Source organism: Rhinoraja longicauda, chromosome 1 (assembly GCF_053455715.1).
Source record: "Rhinoraja longicauda isolate Sanriku21f chromosome 1, sRhiLon1.1, whole genome shotgun sequence".
Lineage (NCBI taxonomy): Eukaryota > Metazoa > Chordata > Chondrichthyes > Rajiformes > Arhynchobatidae > Rhinoraja > Rhinoraja longicauda.
Window position 1 is genome coordinate 115,712,500 of NC_135953.1, and position 15,565 is coordinate 115,728,064.

General features: G+C 39.7%; 1 protein-coding gene across 1 annotated transcript in view; it reads right to left on the reverse strand.

The window, feature by feature from the left end:
• Window positions 1–15,565, reverse strand: part of LOC144600399 (alpha-1,3-mannosyl-glycoprotein 4-beta-N-acetylglucosaminyltransferase B-like) — a 126,517-nt gene that overhangs the window by 42,290 nt on the left and 68,662 nt on the right. The window contains exon 7 of the mRNA XM_078411988.1: window positions 6,216–6,291. Within this exon, the coding sequence (XP_078268114.1) occupies window positions 6,216–6,291 (76 nt within the window). The remainder of the gene's footprint in view (window positions 1–6,215; window positions 6,292–15,565) is intronic.

Consider the following 15,565-nt stretch of genomic DNA (forward strand, 5'->3'; position numbering starts at 1 on the left):
GAGAAGAGAGTATTGGCTGAAAGTCGGTGAGTCAGTGGGAAAGAAGGTGAGTCACAGGGAAAGACGTTCAAAAAGAGATTAAAATTCAGGTAATTTACGAATTAGCCCAAAAGTAGTTGATTAAGTAACAGATATAAACAAGTGCAGTTGTAGCGGAGCGGCCTAGTTGAGGTGAAGTGCCTTGGTGAGTAAAGTGCGAGTCTATGGCTCAAGAGTCTTCGGCGAGGAGGCTGAGGCAAGGAGGCTACACTTGTTCTGTTCTGTTGTGTGTTTAAGTTAAACACTTAGGCTAAATATGGCAGGGAAGCTAGTGCAGAGTTTATGCTGCAGGATGTGGGAAGCCAGGGGCACTGGTGGTGTCACTGACTACTACACTTGCGGGAACTGCGTCCAGGTGCGGCTCCTAAATGAACGAGTTAGGGAACTGGAGCAGCATCTGAATGACCTGTGGTCCATCCGAGAAGACGAAAGCTTCCTGGACAGGTCGTCACTCCAAAAGTGCAGGAGGTGCAACGGGTAGAGACGACAAAAAAGAGGATGAAGCAAGCGCAGGAGACCTCGGTGGAAGTTCCTCTTGCAAACAGATACTCCCTCTTGGGAGCTGTCGGAGCGGCAGACAGGTCAGGTCGGTGGCTCCAAAGCTAGGGATGAGACTCAACCGGTGAGACCGACGTCGGGCAAATTCATAGTGGTGGGTGATTCCATCATCCGAGGTGCGGCCGGGAGATTCTGTAGCAGCAGGCGAGACTCGAGGAAGGTGTGTTGCCTCCCTGGTGCCAGGGTCCAAGACGTCTCAGACCGTCTTCAGAACATCCTTGCGAGGGAAGGTGAGCAGCTGGAAGTGGTTGTGCATGTAGGCACAAATGATCTTATTGAAACATATAAGATTATTAAGTGATTGGACAGGCTAGATGTTGGGGGAGTCCAGAACCAGGGGCCACAGTTTAAGAATAAGGGGTAGGCCATTTAGAACGGAGATGAGGAAAAACTTTTTCACCCAGAGAGTTGTGAATCTGTGGATTTCTCTGCCTCAGAAGGCAATGGAGGCCGATTCTCTGGATGCTTTCAAGAGAGAGTTAGATAGAGTTCTTAAAGATAGTGGAGTCAAGGGATATGGGGAGAGGGCAGGAACGGGGTACTGAGTGTGGATGATCAGCATGTTCACAGTGAATGGTGGTGCTGGCTCAAAGGGCTGAATGGCATCCTCCTGCACCGATTGTCTATTGTCTAAGTCTGGAGGTGAGGCAGGGGGGCATCTGGTGAGTGGAGCTATAACTACTGGGGAAGAGTTTGCTGTTCATGGCTGAAGCTCACCTCCAGCACAATGGCCAAGCACAACCGAAGCTGACCTCTCTCCTTTCAGTTGCAATAGATTGCAAATCTTCCTAAGGCTGCATTTCACTGAAGCTTTTCTTTCAAATTTTGTTGCCATGTGAATGTGAAAGCAGCAACCCAACTGAAAAACAACTCAATGAGACTAGGAAGTAAAGCTCAAGCCATTTGTTTGTCATCTCCAGCCCAAGATTCAATTATTTTCTGCTGCAACCCTCTGTTGTCATTAAAGCAATTGTATTAACCTTCATCAGTACTGTCTCCTCTGATGCAAAATGGCATGACGATATGAGATGATAAATTACAAAGAATTTGACAGTTTGCCCTGTTTAATGTTATTCCATATTTGAGTGAAGACAAACATCTTTTTAAAACAAATCACAGATAATACAATTTTCTGCTGTTTAGGCAAACTGGATTAATAAAATAAAATGCAGAGCTGACATCAATAGTCCAAACAAGGAGTAAAAGAAAAATATGCTTGTGTATTGGAATTACAGTCATCAATATGAGACCTGATGAAAATTGGGTGTGAGTGACACTACTGACTCTGCATTTTCCCTGTTCAAACAAAGAAAGCTTTGAATGTGCATCCTTTCATTAATGTGCACCACTGCCTTTGGATTTAATTAATTCAGTCATACATTTAAGGAAGAACAAACAGGACAAAGACTTTTCTGCTAATGTGAAGTGATAAAAAAAATAATGCAAAGTAGCTGGACCTCTTGGCACAAGGGCAAATTGGTGCCATTGTCCAATCTAGCAAATTGCACATTGTACGATTGTGTTCTACATTTTACATCAATTCAAAGGTGAAATTGTTTTACATTAACATCATATACAATAACTGGCTTGTTGCAAACTATGGAGCCTGTGCCAAGCTAAATGTTTGCATTGGTTTGGAGGTTAGATAAATGAACTATCTAAATACACCATTTATTTACCCACTCCGCTCCTCCCCTGTAGTTGCACATAAGCTCTTGCTGTTGTCAAATTAAAGCCAATGTAACAAAATATACATAACATACATTTTGTTACCACTAAACCACATCAAAACAGATTACACAATATTAATCAAAAGTCTTGTGACGACAGGTACACAAAAACAGAACATAAGAATCTACAAATAGAAGCTGGAAAAACCATTCAGCTCCACAAGCTATTAAGCCATGGCTGATCATTTATATGCAAAAAAAACATTAATTTCCCTTCTCAGTGACTAAAACTTCACAGCTCTCTTGTTTCAGAAATTCCAAGATTCCTACCCACAGGTTCTTCTAATATTTGTTCTGAATTGCTGTTTGCTTGATCTGAAACAGACACCAGGTACAAGACAGGCCAGCGAGGGAAAAAATCATTCTTGCATCAAACCTGTCAAACCCCGTATGAATTATATCCCATTCAAATAAATTAACTCGTTCTTCGAAACTTGAGGTATAATGTGCAAGAAGAAAATGCTTATTTAGAATTCCAGCACCAGCGTTGTTTTGCTCCAAAGTGTACAGGCTCAAACTGCTTCATTCCTCGTCATATGACAAATGTGTATGTTTTTTCTATTTCCAACCCAGCCCCCACAAATATCCTTATTAACAATTATATTTACATTTAAAAAATAGACAATGCTGCAAAAAACTCAGCAGATCAGGAGCATCTGTGGAAAGAGAAACAGAATTAACTTCTCAAGTTTGTTTCTCTCTCCATTGATGCTACTCAACCTGTTGAGTGTTTCCAGTATTTGCAGCTTTTTATTTATTTTTAGTCATATTTACGTATTTACGTATTAATTAAGGATTTTATTCTCTGCTGTTTTAATACCAGAATTGACCTTTATGAAAATGCTTTCATTTTAGTTTGTGCTTATCTTTACAGTGATGCAGGCGGTAGAGCCACTGCCTCACAGCACCAGAGATCCGCGTTCGATCCCGACCTCGGGTGCTGTCTGTGTGGAGTTTGCACATTCTCTCTGTGACTGTGTGGGTTCCCTCTGGGCACTCGGTTTCCTCCCACATCCCTAAGATGTGCAGGTTTGTAGGTTAATTGGCCTGTAAAATTACCTCTAATGTGTAGGGAGTGGATGCGAAAGTGGGATAACATAGAACTGGTGTGAACGGGTGATCGATGGTTGGCATGGACTCGGGAGGCCAAAGGGCTTATTTCCATGCTACATCCCTAAACTAAACTAATTACTTCAAAAGAAAATCAAACTTGCACAAATCAAAATTAAAATGCACAGGTACATGACAATTGTAACACAATTAATGTTTAAGTGTGTTAAGTACAGAAAACCTTTAATCTATGCTTTCTAAGCTAAGCCATGTTTAAAAATAAATCAGTATTTGTGGCATGTATTTCTTTCAGGAACATCTTTATTTTACCTCAATTAGGTATTATCACAGTTATCTCTTGGCGAGGCAGTCCTATTTGTTCCTATGAAAGCAGCCAGTGTACAAAGTGGTGAATGGCTAAAGTAATTACTGGACAGTGTTCAGATGCCATTGAGAAAGAGCAAACATTTGTCAGCCCACAGGCTGTGCAAATAGTGGCAAATAGAAGCATTACACTTCATAACTAACTTTGTGTTTGTTACATGAGTTAAGAATGAAGATGCTAAAAGTAGCTGTAATATTTGACGCTTCTAGTTTTCTGTCTCTCTATCACACAAAACCCTTGCCCATCAGTTTGTAACCAAATCACCTGAAACACTGAGCTTTAGAATTGCACGATTATCAGAAATACTGAAAGTGCTTTAATGGGCACAGGGAATAATACCATCTCATTTCTTCGCAGAAGGATCATGTGGCCTGCTGTTATTATCGCATTATACCGACAGTATTAGTCTCTTGGCAAGCTCCTGTGAGACTCTTATGGTCATCTCAATAGATTTATGAAAGGATGTATAAAATTGTAACATTTGGATCAGAGTTACACAGATATTAATTGCTTTCAGCTGTTTTTGATTTTTATTTATAGACAAAGACATTACAGAATAGACGGAAAGGACAAAGGATATGGGCATGTGGGCACAATAATGGAACAAACAGACTAAATGAAAAGAGACTGTGAAGATTTTCTGGATGCATTGTGCGGTGGCATGGTGGCGCAGTGGTAGAGTTGCTGCCTTACAGCGTCAGAGACCCTGGTTTAATCCTGACTATGGGTACTGTCTGTACAGAGTTTGTATGTTCTCCCTGTGACCACGTGGGTTTTATCCGGTTTCCTCCCATAGACGTGCAGATTTGTAATTGGCTTCTGTATATTGTCAATAGTGTGCAGGATAGAACTAGTGTGCGGGTGATTATTGGTCAAAGGCCTGTTTCCACCCTGTGTCTCAAAACAAAACTAAGCATATCTTTATGCTCTACTTTGGTGTTTTTAATTTAAGTTTTGTCAAATTGTCTTATTTGCAGTTCACTGCAGATCCTGCACTTAAAAATAATTGAATCAATAATTAGGTCAAAATTGTTGGCTTTGATTGCATAGAGCAGCTCTGGTCAAAATGCACACTTGCAGCCTGTCCCATCTGGCAAGCAGATCACTCCACTCCTGATAACACAACCATCATTAGAGCCAACACTACAAACAAGTGACCTGACAGTGAAGCATTCAGTAGGGAATGGGGAGGTCATGACAATCATGTTAATGTCAGCCAATGTAGCATCAGAAGACTCTCTTCACCTCAGTCCTGATAGCATCTATCACTTATCTTCGGCCTCCAAGCTCATCCAGTCGGTCATCATTGTTTAACTTGGCATTCCCTCATTCCCAATTCAGTTTCATTCTTGCGATGTCAGCAAAATCATGCAAAGAGCACATAGCCACTTCTCCAGTCTGTCAAATATGAGACCATCACTAATACTCAGTAATGTTCTTTGTCAGAATGGGAAGGAGTTTAGCAACTTGCAAAGTACTACCACAAACCCTTTAACCTGCCTACACCAGTACTATATAACTAGAGTGATTCAAAGGTAGTTTTAATGCAGGATGAAAGAATTCATGAGCCTATTCCTGTTTAGCTTTACCTCTCCTGTCATTATTGCAAAGAAAAACACCTAAAATTAGAGGACATTCAAATATTGAATGTTAGCTCAAGAAAGGACCCAATTCAGGAATTCCTTCCTCAAACATTTGTACCACCTCTTTGTCCTTTAAATCCTTAAAACCTACTATTTGATCATCTGTCCCCTGTATCTCCTTAGCTCAGTGGACATTTTTGTTTCATGTGGCTCCAGTGAAATATTTTGGGATTTTTAGCAATGTAAACATTTTTATATAAAAATAAATTGACAAATCCTAAGAGGGAAGTGCAGGGAACAGAAATCAAGTTAGAAAACAAAATAAAAGTTGCATGCCTCTATTTATTACAACATTTAAGGAAAGGAAATATGAGGATGAGGGTAGAACGGTAGATGTTGTCTACATGGATTTTAATAAGGCATTGATAAAGTCCCCCCTGGTAAGCTGATCCAGAAAATTAAAATGCATGGGATTCCCAGTGACTTGGTTGTATGGATTCAGAACTGGCTTACTAATAGACAGAAGGGTGTGATGGAAGAATGTTATTCCTTCTCCTAAATTTTGTCATAAAACAGAGGAATGAAATTTTTATTTTGCCCTCTAAATTGATTTCTGATCTCTGCACTTACCTCTAAGGATTTTTCAAAATGCTTACATTAAGACAGAAATCATACTACCAATTCAGACGAATCTCAGTGCAGTTGTCATAACCTCCAGTAGCTGCTTTTATTTCATCTAGACTATTAAATCCTTGATTCTATCTCTTATAAGATGACCTTTTAGTAGTACCTAGAGTGCCAGATGCTGGGTTGAAATTGATTTCTTCAAGTTTTTATACAATAGGCACCATAAAGTTGCTGTTACTATACCTGTAAATAAAAATTTCCTTTGGCTTGAGCATACATCATCAAAAAGCTGTAGTCCAAGTTCTGTTTTGTTCTCCATCTGAAAGCAGAAATGATCAAATAATGAATATGTTAAAGCTTCAGGTTTGCAGGAGATTTTATGTTGGGAACCTGATATCTATTCAGGCAACCAGCAATATCATGAAGACACAAGAGATTGCAGATACTGGAATCTGGAACAAAAAACAATCTACTGGAGGAACTCAGTGTGTGAAACCCCATCTGTGGAGGCACTAAACATCCCTCTAACTCCACAGATGCTGCTTCACAAACTGAGGTTAATAGTTTGTTTTGTCTGCTTATAGCATTATTTTATTTGTGGTTCAATTGACCACATTCAAGGCCGAGCTGGAAAGGATGCAGTGAAGATTTATGAAGATGTTGCCAGGACCCGAGGACCTGAACTACAGAAAGAGGTTGGGCAGGTGTGTAAATTAAAAATGTATGAAATCATGATGGGAATCGATCGGGTGACAGCACAGTGTCTTTTTCCCAGGGTAGAGGAATCAAGAACTAGAGGATTGGGTTTACGGTGAGAGGAGAAGATTTTAATGGGAACCTGAGGGCCAAGCCTTTAACACAGAGGGTGGTGGATATATAGACAATAGACAATAGGTGCAGGAGTAGGCCATTTGGCCCTTCGAGCCAGCACCGCCATTCAATGTGATCATGGCTGATCATTCTCAATCAGTACCCCGTTCCTGCTTTCTCCCCATACCCCCCTGACTCCGCTATCCTTAAGAGCTTTATCTAGCTCTCTCTTGAATGTATTCAGAGAATTGGCCTCCACTGCCCTCTGAGGCAGAGAATTCCACAGATTCTGACTAAAAAAGTTTTTCCTCATTTCTGTTCTAAATGGCCTACCCCTTATTCTTAAACTGTGGCCCCTGGTTCTGGACTCCCCCAACATTGGGAACATGTTTCCTGCCTCTAACATGTCCAACCCCTTAATAATCTTATACGTTTCGATAACATATGGAATGAGCTGCCAGAGAAAGGCAGTTAAAATAGCAACTTTTAAAAAACATTTGGTGAGGCATATGGATAGGAAAGATTGAGAGGGATATGGGGCAAACACAGCCAAATGGGACAAGCTTAGATGGGGCATTTTGGTCGGCATAGACGAGTTTGGCCAAAGGACTGTCTGACTCTATGACTCAGTAGCATAGGAAAGAATGTGGCCAGAACTGGGGAGTTATGCACTGGAATTCTGGAATGCTATTCTGAAACTTTGCTCCAGATTCCAGAATCTGCAATCTCTTGTGTCTTAACAATATTGCTGGTTGCCTGAACACCATAATGCAGTTTGACATCGTGTGGAATAAGCATCTGAATTGTGGAAAAGGGATCTACTGAGACTTTTATAATGTGAAACTTTAAAGATACAGGTTCCCACCACCTTATGTGTAAAAATGCTTGTCCTGTGCATCTCCTTTAAACTTTGCCCCTCTCACCTTAAAGCTCTGCCCTCTAGTATTTGATTTGTCCATCCTGGTGAAAAAGTTATGAGTGTCTACCCTATTTATGTCTCTCATAATCTTTATGTACTTCAATCAGGTCTTCCCACAATCTCCGGTATTCCAGAGAAAACAATCCAAGTCTATCCAAGCTAATACCCCCCAATCCAAGCTAATACACCCCAAACCTCCTCTGCAAATTTCCAAAGCCTCCACATCCTTCCTGTAACAGGGCGACTATAACTGCATGCGATAGTCCAAATGTGGCCTAAGCAATGCCCTATAAAGCTGTGTCATGACTTTCCATTTGTGGAGCAGCTGTAAAACCGTTGCAATTCAAAATTTGACAGAAACATCTTGAGCAGTGTTGTTATTGAGTAATGTGAGAAAAAGATAAAGAATAGCGAAGAGAATACTGCTCCATAAATACCTTCAGCCACTGCACAAATAATAGAGTGTAAGAAAATAACTGCAGATGCTGGTACAAATCGATTTATTCACAAAATGCTGGAGTAACTCAGCAGGTCAGGCAGCATCTCGCCTCCCTGACATCAGTCTGAAGAAGGGTCTCGACCCGAAACGTCACCCATTCCTCCGCCCCCCTGACATCAGTCTGAAGAAGGGTCTCGACCCGAAACGTCACCCATTCCTTCTCTCCCGAGATGCTGCCTGACCTGCTGAGTTACTCCAGCATTTTGTGCACAAATAATAGATGTCCACCTATGGTGATATGGCATTAAATGCCAATCCATTTGTTAGCTGATTAGCTGATGGGCTATGATATGCCAGCACATTGTGGCAGAAGGAGAATTATACATTTTTCTGAAGAAGGTTGTCGACCCGAAATGTCACCCATTCCTTCTCTCCAGAGATGCTGCATGTCCCACTGAGTTACTCCAGCTTTTTGTGTCTATCTTCGGTTTAAACCAGCATCTGCAGTTCCTTCCTATACATATGTTTTGGTATATTTAGGCCACTTGAGAGTAAAATGAGAGAGACAAACTAAAATAAAGAAGCTCATTTGTGGGTTTTATTGTGTCTCTTCTTTGGCTCCTGGTACAACAGGAAGCCACTTGAAATTGCAAAGAGCTGCTCCAAGCCTGCAAGCCTCACATCTTCATCCCTACCATCCCATCACTAGCAGTGGGGCCTCCCTTAAATATTTCAGCAATCAGCCATCAGTATCAAGGGGCAGGAATATTTCTGGGTAGGTATAAGAAAATAACTGCAGATGCTGGTACCCGCCCCCCTGACATCAGTCTGAAGAAGGGTCTCGACCCGAAACGTCACCCATTCCTTCTCTCCCGAGATGCTGCCTGACCTGCTGAGTTACTCCAGCATTTTGTGAATAAATACCTTCTATTTCTGGGTAGGTGTTTGAAATGCTTGGTTTCTCTTCAAATAAAAGTCAACAAAACGACTCGGCTTTCCATTGCCTGGTAAAAAAAATGGGAAGCCTTCCACAGTGAGAATGTGACGGAGGCAGGGAGAGTGGAAAAAAAGATATGGATAGAAGTAAATTCTTCAGAATAAGAATCAGCAGGAAGTAAATTCAAATTTGACAGAAATATTTAATACAATATGAGTAATGAGAGAAAAAAATTCCATTGGGAAATAGTTTTCCACAAGTTAGAGAAGATGGTTAGTTTAGAGATATAGCGTGGGTTCAGGCTCTTTGACTCAACAAGTCCACTCCGAACACGATCGCCCTTACACTGGTTCTATCCTACACACCAGGGACAATTTAAAAAACCAAAATAACCTACAAACCTGCATGTCTTTGGAATGTGGGAGAAAAATGGCGCACCCGGACAAAACCCAAGTGGTCACAGGGAGAAGGTATAAAGTCTGTACTGACAACACATATAGTCAGGATCGAACCCGGCACTGTGAGGCAGCAACTCTACTGCTGCTCTATAGTGGCTCATTTTTGCCAATCTTTGCCAAGATGCCCACTGTTCTTTTCAATTTACTCACTAAAACAGCAAAAAGTTTAGGCTATGAGAAAAGAAAAGTAGGTAGTAGGCTAAATAGTATAAGAAAATAACTGCAGATGCTGGTACAAATCGATTTATTCACAAAATGCTGGAGTAACTCAGCAGGTCAGGGAGCATCTCGGGAGAGAAGGAATGGGTGACGTTTCGGGTAGGCTGTTCTTTATAACGCATGTAAGTAGTTCCCAGATTTCTGACTGGAGATTCGAGCCACATTCTCATATGTGCCCATTGTAAAATACATTGCATACCTCAGCAGCTTAACATAAGGCATATTTCCATCCATTGCATGATAGTAACTCTGGACAAGCCTCACAGACTATTTTTAAATGGGTGTATATCATGGTGCAAAAATATTCAATTTAAAAAAAAATGTTCTTAATTTTTGAACATTTAACATAATAACACTCTGAGGAAGTTATATAATGTAGTAAGATATTCAAAGGCAATAATGACTCGTCATTTTTAGAGCAGCAGAGCACAAACTAGAAGCTTTCATTAACATGTAATGTATAGATGCCTTTTGCCAAGGTTACAGATTCATAATCTACTGGCCTGCATGCAGAGATAACTACAATATGCATCTGCTCAATTTTAATTATTAAACATTTCTTTTTAATCGATGGGGATCATTTTGGAAATTATTTATGTTCACAAATTTGTAAATCAATATCTTTTCAATGCTGAAAGGAAGACTTGCACATCAGGGTCATTTGGAAAGACTCCATGCAAATGCCTACTGCACCAGACCTCATGGCATTGTGGTTCTTAGCATGGGTGGAGGATTAAGTTTAGTTTAGTTTAGTTTAGTTTAGAGATACAGCGTGGAAACAGACCCTTTGGCCCACCAGCAACAAACAGAAAACAAATGTCAGAATAAATGGACGCATTCCAGGTTGGCAAGCTGTAATTGGTTGGGTACCAGAGGGATCAATAGTCAATAGTCAATTTATTTGTCACATGCACATAGATGTGCAGTGAAATGAAAGATTACCCACAGTCCAACAATAAGACCAAGAAAAATAAGCAAGAAAAATAAGCAAGAAACATCCATCACAGTGAGTCTCCTCCAGTCACCTTCTCACTGTGATGGAAGGCCAGAATGTCTTTTCTCTTCCCCTGCCATCTTCTCCCGCGGTCAGACTGTTGAAGTTGCCACGTCGGGGCGGTCGTGGCTCCTGACATTGAAGCCCCCGCCAGGCAGAGAAAATCCCGCTGCCTATTTCAGGCCGTGCCGGACGGTGCTGGGGCCTCCACTGTTTACTATTTACATTACTGACAGAGATGAAGAAACTATTTGTTGGGATATTCATTGAAGATGTAGAGACAGACGGAAAAACAAGTTGTGTGGTGGACACAGAGAAATAAAAAAGGGATATAGATAGGTTAAATGAGTGGGCAAAGATTTGGCAACTGTACTGGGTGGGGAAATGCAAGGTTATCCATTTTGTTACGAGGCCTGAACAGAGTGGATGTGGAGAGGGTGTTTCCACTTAGTGGGAGAGTCTAGGATCAAAGGTCATAGCCTCAAAATAAATGGATGTCCCTTTAGAAAGGAGATGAGGAGGAAATTTCTTTAGTCAGATGGTGGTGATTTTGTGGAATTCATTGCCACAGGAGGCTGTAGAGACCGTCAATGGATATTTTTACGATGGAGATTGAAAGATTCTTGATTAGTAAGGGTGTCAGGGGTTATGGGGAGAAGGCAGGAGAATGGAGTTTTTAATTTTTTTTATTTTATTTAAATTTTAACAAAGCACATACATGTTACAACTCATAGTACCCAATGATACCTACATTATAAATTTGATTATACATGTATTGTTCTGTATTATCTCCCCACCCACAACCCCCCTCCCCACCACCCCCCAGTTAGAAAAAAGAGGAAAAAGAGGAAGAAAGAAAGAAAGAAACCTGGAGTCAAGAAGGAAACACTTCCGGCTAACTTCTTATTAAATTCTTATTAAGGGTATCAAAACAATCCTGAATTTAAATATTTCCCATTCTTAGTCCTAGTTTTAAAATGAATGGGTTCCAAACTTTCAAAAAGAAATCATATCTATTTCTCAGATTATAAGTAGCTTTTTCTAATGGGATACAACTACGCATTTCTGCGTACCATCTTTCAATTCTTATTTCATTGTGATCTTTCCAAGTGACCGCTACACATTTTTTTGCTATTGCTATTGCTATTTTGAGAAATCTTTCCTGATATTTATCTAAAATTAACCTTGGTAATATTCCTTTAGTATCTCCCAATAAAAACAACCTTGAATCCAATGGTATGGTCTTATTCATCAATTGTTCCAAATTTTTTTTAGGTCTTTCCAAAATGGAGTTACCTTCGGACATGCCCATGTGGAGTGTAAAAAAAGTACCCACATCTTGGTTGCATCTAAAACAAATTTCAGATAAGTTTGGTTTTAAATTGTTTAATTTTTTCGGAGTTAAATATAATTGATGTAAAAAATTAAATTGTACTAAACTATATCTCACATTAATAGTATTTTTCATACTGTCTAAACACAATCTTTCCCAACTTGGTTCATCAATGCTAATATTCAGATCTGTTTCCCATCTTTGTCTTGATTTTTGAATTCCTATCTTTGGACTGGATTTTTGTAATAATTTATACATTGAAGATATAATTTTTTTAGTTCCCTTGCCCTGAATCAAGGATTCAATTCCCTTAATTTGAAATAGAAACATTGAATTATCTAACTTTTCCCTTAAAAAAGATTGTAGTTGATAATAGAAAAAAATATACTATTCCCTGGAATTTGATATTTATTTCTCAATTGAGAAAATGTCAAAAAATTATTTCCTTCATAGCAATCTCCTATATGTTTAATACCCTTCTGTTCCCAAACTTGTGATATTTGATTATTCCAAGCAAACGGCAGTAATCTATTTTTTACTAATGGAGTTTTAGCTGTTAAAAAAAATATTTTATCATTAGCTTTCACTGTTTTCAACAATATATTAATTAACTGTTTTAGCAAAGGTGACTCTTTATCCTTAACTAATAGCTTCGCTTCCCATTTATAGATAAATTCTTCTGGGCATAATTCTTTTATTTTATCCATTTCAATTTTAACCCATGCTGTTTTTCCACCCTCTTGATAAAAGGATGAAATAAAACTCATTTGTGCTGCCAGATAGTAATTTTTTTAATTTGGTAATTGCAATCCACCTAATTCAAATTTCCATGTTAATTTTTCCATAGACACTCTTGGCATTTTACCTTTCCAAAGAAAATGTCTCACAATTTTATTCAATTCTTGGAAAAATTTATTTGGTAAAGGTATAGGCAGTGTTTGAAATAAATACTGTATCCTCGGAAAAATATTCATCTTAATACAGTTCACTCTCCCTAGCAATGTAATTGGAAGATTCATCCATTTCTTCAGGTCCTCATCTATTTTTTTAATTAGTGGTTTATAATTTAGTTTATACAGATTATTTAACTTATTATCTACTTTAACCCCTAGGTACTTAATGCCTTCTTTTTGCCATTTAAACTGACTTTCTCTTTTACATTGATCATAATTGCCTTCAAAAAGAGGCATTATTTCAGTTTTATCTTTATTAATTTTGTATCCTGATACTTTCCCGTATTCTTCCAGTCTGAAATATAATTTTCTTAAGGATTCCAATGGTCTAGTAAGACAAATTAAAACATCATCTGCAAATAAAGTAATTTTGTGATTTTCCTGATTAACTTTAAATCCTTCAATGTCTAAATCGGATCTTATTAGCTCTGCCAGAGGTTCAATAGCCAGTACAAATAAAGCTGGTGACAAGGGACATCCCTGTCTACTAAACATAGCACAAAAAGTAAGGAAAGTTGTGTTTGGTAGATTATTTATTTGTTGTAACAATGCTTCTTGGCAATAAATCTTATACCGTTGGAAAGCCTGTTTATTTCCCTTTTAAATGGTGCCACATTTGTAAGGAACATGCATTTGTGGGATGAGCAGCAGAGCTGAGTATATGGGTTGCGCCCATGAAAAATTTGCCAAATCTTCTCTGCCAATGCCAAACAGCTTATTCTGCTGTTGCTATTGACTCTTGTTTTGAGTTTCTGGTACCCCCAGGTGCTGACAATCAGGTGCCTGATTGGCACCTGATTGGCAGCATCTGTGAGCATGGGCCCTGCTACAGTGGTCAGTAGGTGTCTGCTCCAAGAATCGGCATGCCACGTTTGACTGATATGGATAGGGCCCGTGCGATAGGGCAACTTCAAGCTGGTGTTCCGCAAAACCAAGTTGCGGCATTATTTGGAGTGAGCCCTAGAACCATCTCCAAAGTGAAAGCCAAGTTCCATATAACGGGGGATGTCAGAGACAGGCCGCGAAGTGGGCGTCCCAAGAAGACGCCACCCGAAGAAGACCGTTTTCTCACCCTGTCACCCTGACAGATTTGCAGTCAAGGTTTGCAGGACGATATGGCCGACGGCTCTCTGCCCAGACAATTCGGAACAGACTGATCTCCGGCCTCATAGGGCTGCCAGGAGGCCTGCCATGACTGCCCTTCACCGTCAGGCCCGTTTGCGCTGGTGTCGGCAACACGTGCACTGGAACCTGAACATGTGGAGGAACGTTATGTTCAGCGATGAGTACAGATTCTGCCACTTGTGGGATCAGCTTGGGCGTGCTGTTCGTGCCAGAGTGACCAACACAACCACGTTGGCTGACTTGCGACAAATGCTGGTTGAAGAATGGGATGCCATCCCACAACAGTGTGTGACCAGGCTGGTGACCAGCATGAGGAGGAGGTGCCAGGCTGTTGTGGCTGTGTATGGTTCTTCCACAAACTACTGAGGCTCCTGTTTATTAAATGAATAAATTGTTAAATTGCCAATATGTCTTGTTTCTTCAGACTTCAATCATCCAATCCACCAAACAACACCGAACAAGAGTCAATGGCAGAATAAGCTGTTTGGCATTGGCAGAGAAGATTTGGCAGGTTTTTCATGGGCGCAACCAACATACTCAGCTCTGCTGCTCATCCCACAAATGCATGTTCCTTACAAATGTGGCACCGTTTAAAAGGGAAATAAACAGGCTTTCCAACGGTATAAGATTTATTGCCAAGAAGCATTGTTACAACAAAGAAATAATCTACCAAACACAAATTTCCTTACTTTTTGTGCTATGTTTTAGATCTTTCCAAATTAAATGATTGAGAAGATTGGCCATTTGTCACCACTTTGGCTTTAGGTTGTTTATAAAGGGCTTTTACCCAGTTAATGAAACCATTTCCCAATCCATACTTCTCTAATACTTTAAATAAAAAATCCCATTCTAACCTGTCAAACGCCTTTTCAGCATCTAAAGCAACTGCTACACTTAATTCCTTTCTTTTCTGTGCTAAATGTAAAATACTTATAAATCTTGCTACATTATCAGATATTCTCCTTTTTTTGACAAATCCAGTTTGGTCCTCTTTAACCAGCTTAGGTAAAAATTCTGCCAATCTCCTTGCCAAAAGCTTAGCAACTATTTTATAATCTGCATTCAACAATGATATTGGTCTATAAGAAGATGCTTTTAAAGGGTCTTTCCCTTTTTTTGGAATTACGGTTATAATTGCCATTGAGAAGGATTCTGGTAATGTAGAAGTTTTTTCCGCTTGATGTATCACTTCCATAAATACTGGTAACAACAAATCTTTAAATTTTTTATAGAACTCAGGCAGGAAACCATCTTTCCCTGGTGATTTATTACTTGGTAAAGAATGGAATACTTCCTCCACTTCTCTCAAAGTAAAGGAGGCATTTAGTCCCATCTGCTCCTCATTAGAGATTGTTGGTAATTGTATCTTGGATAAAAAATTATTTATCTTAATTTCATCCTTTTCA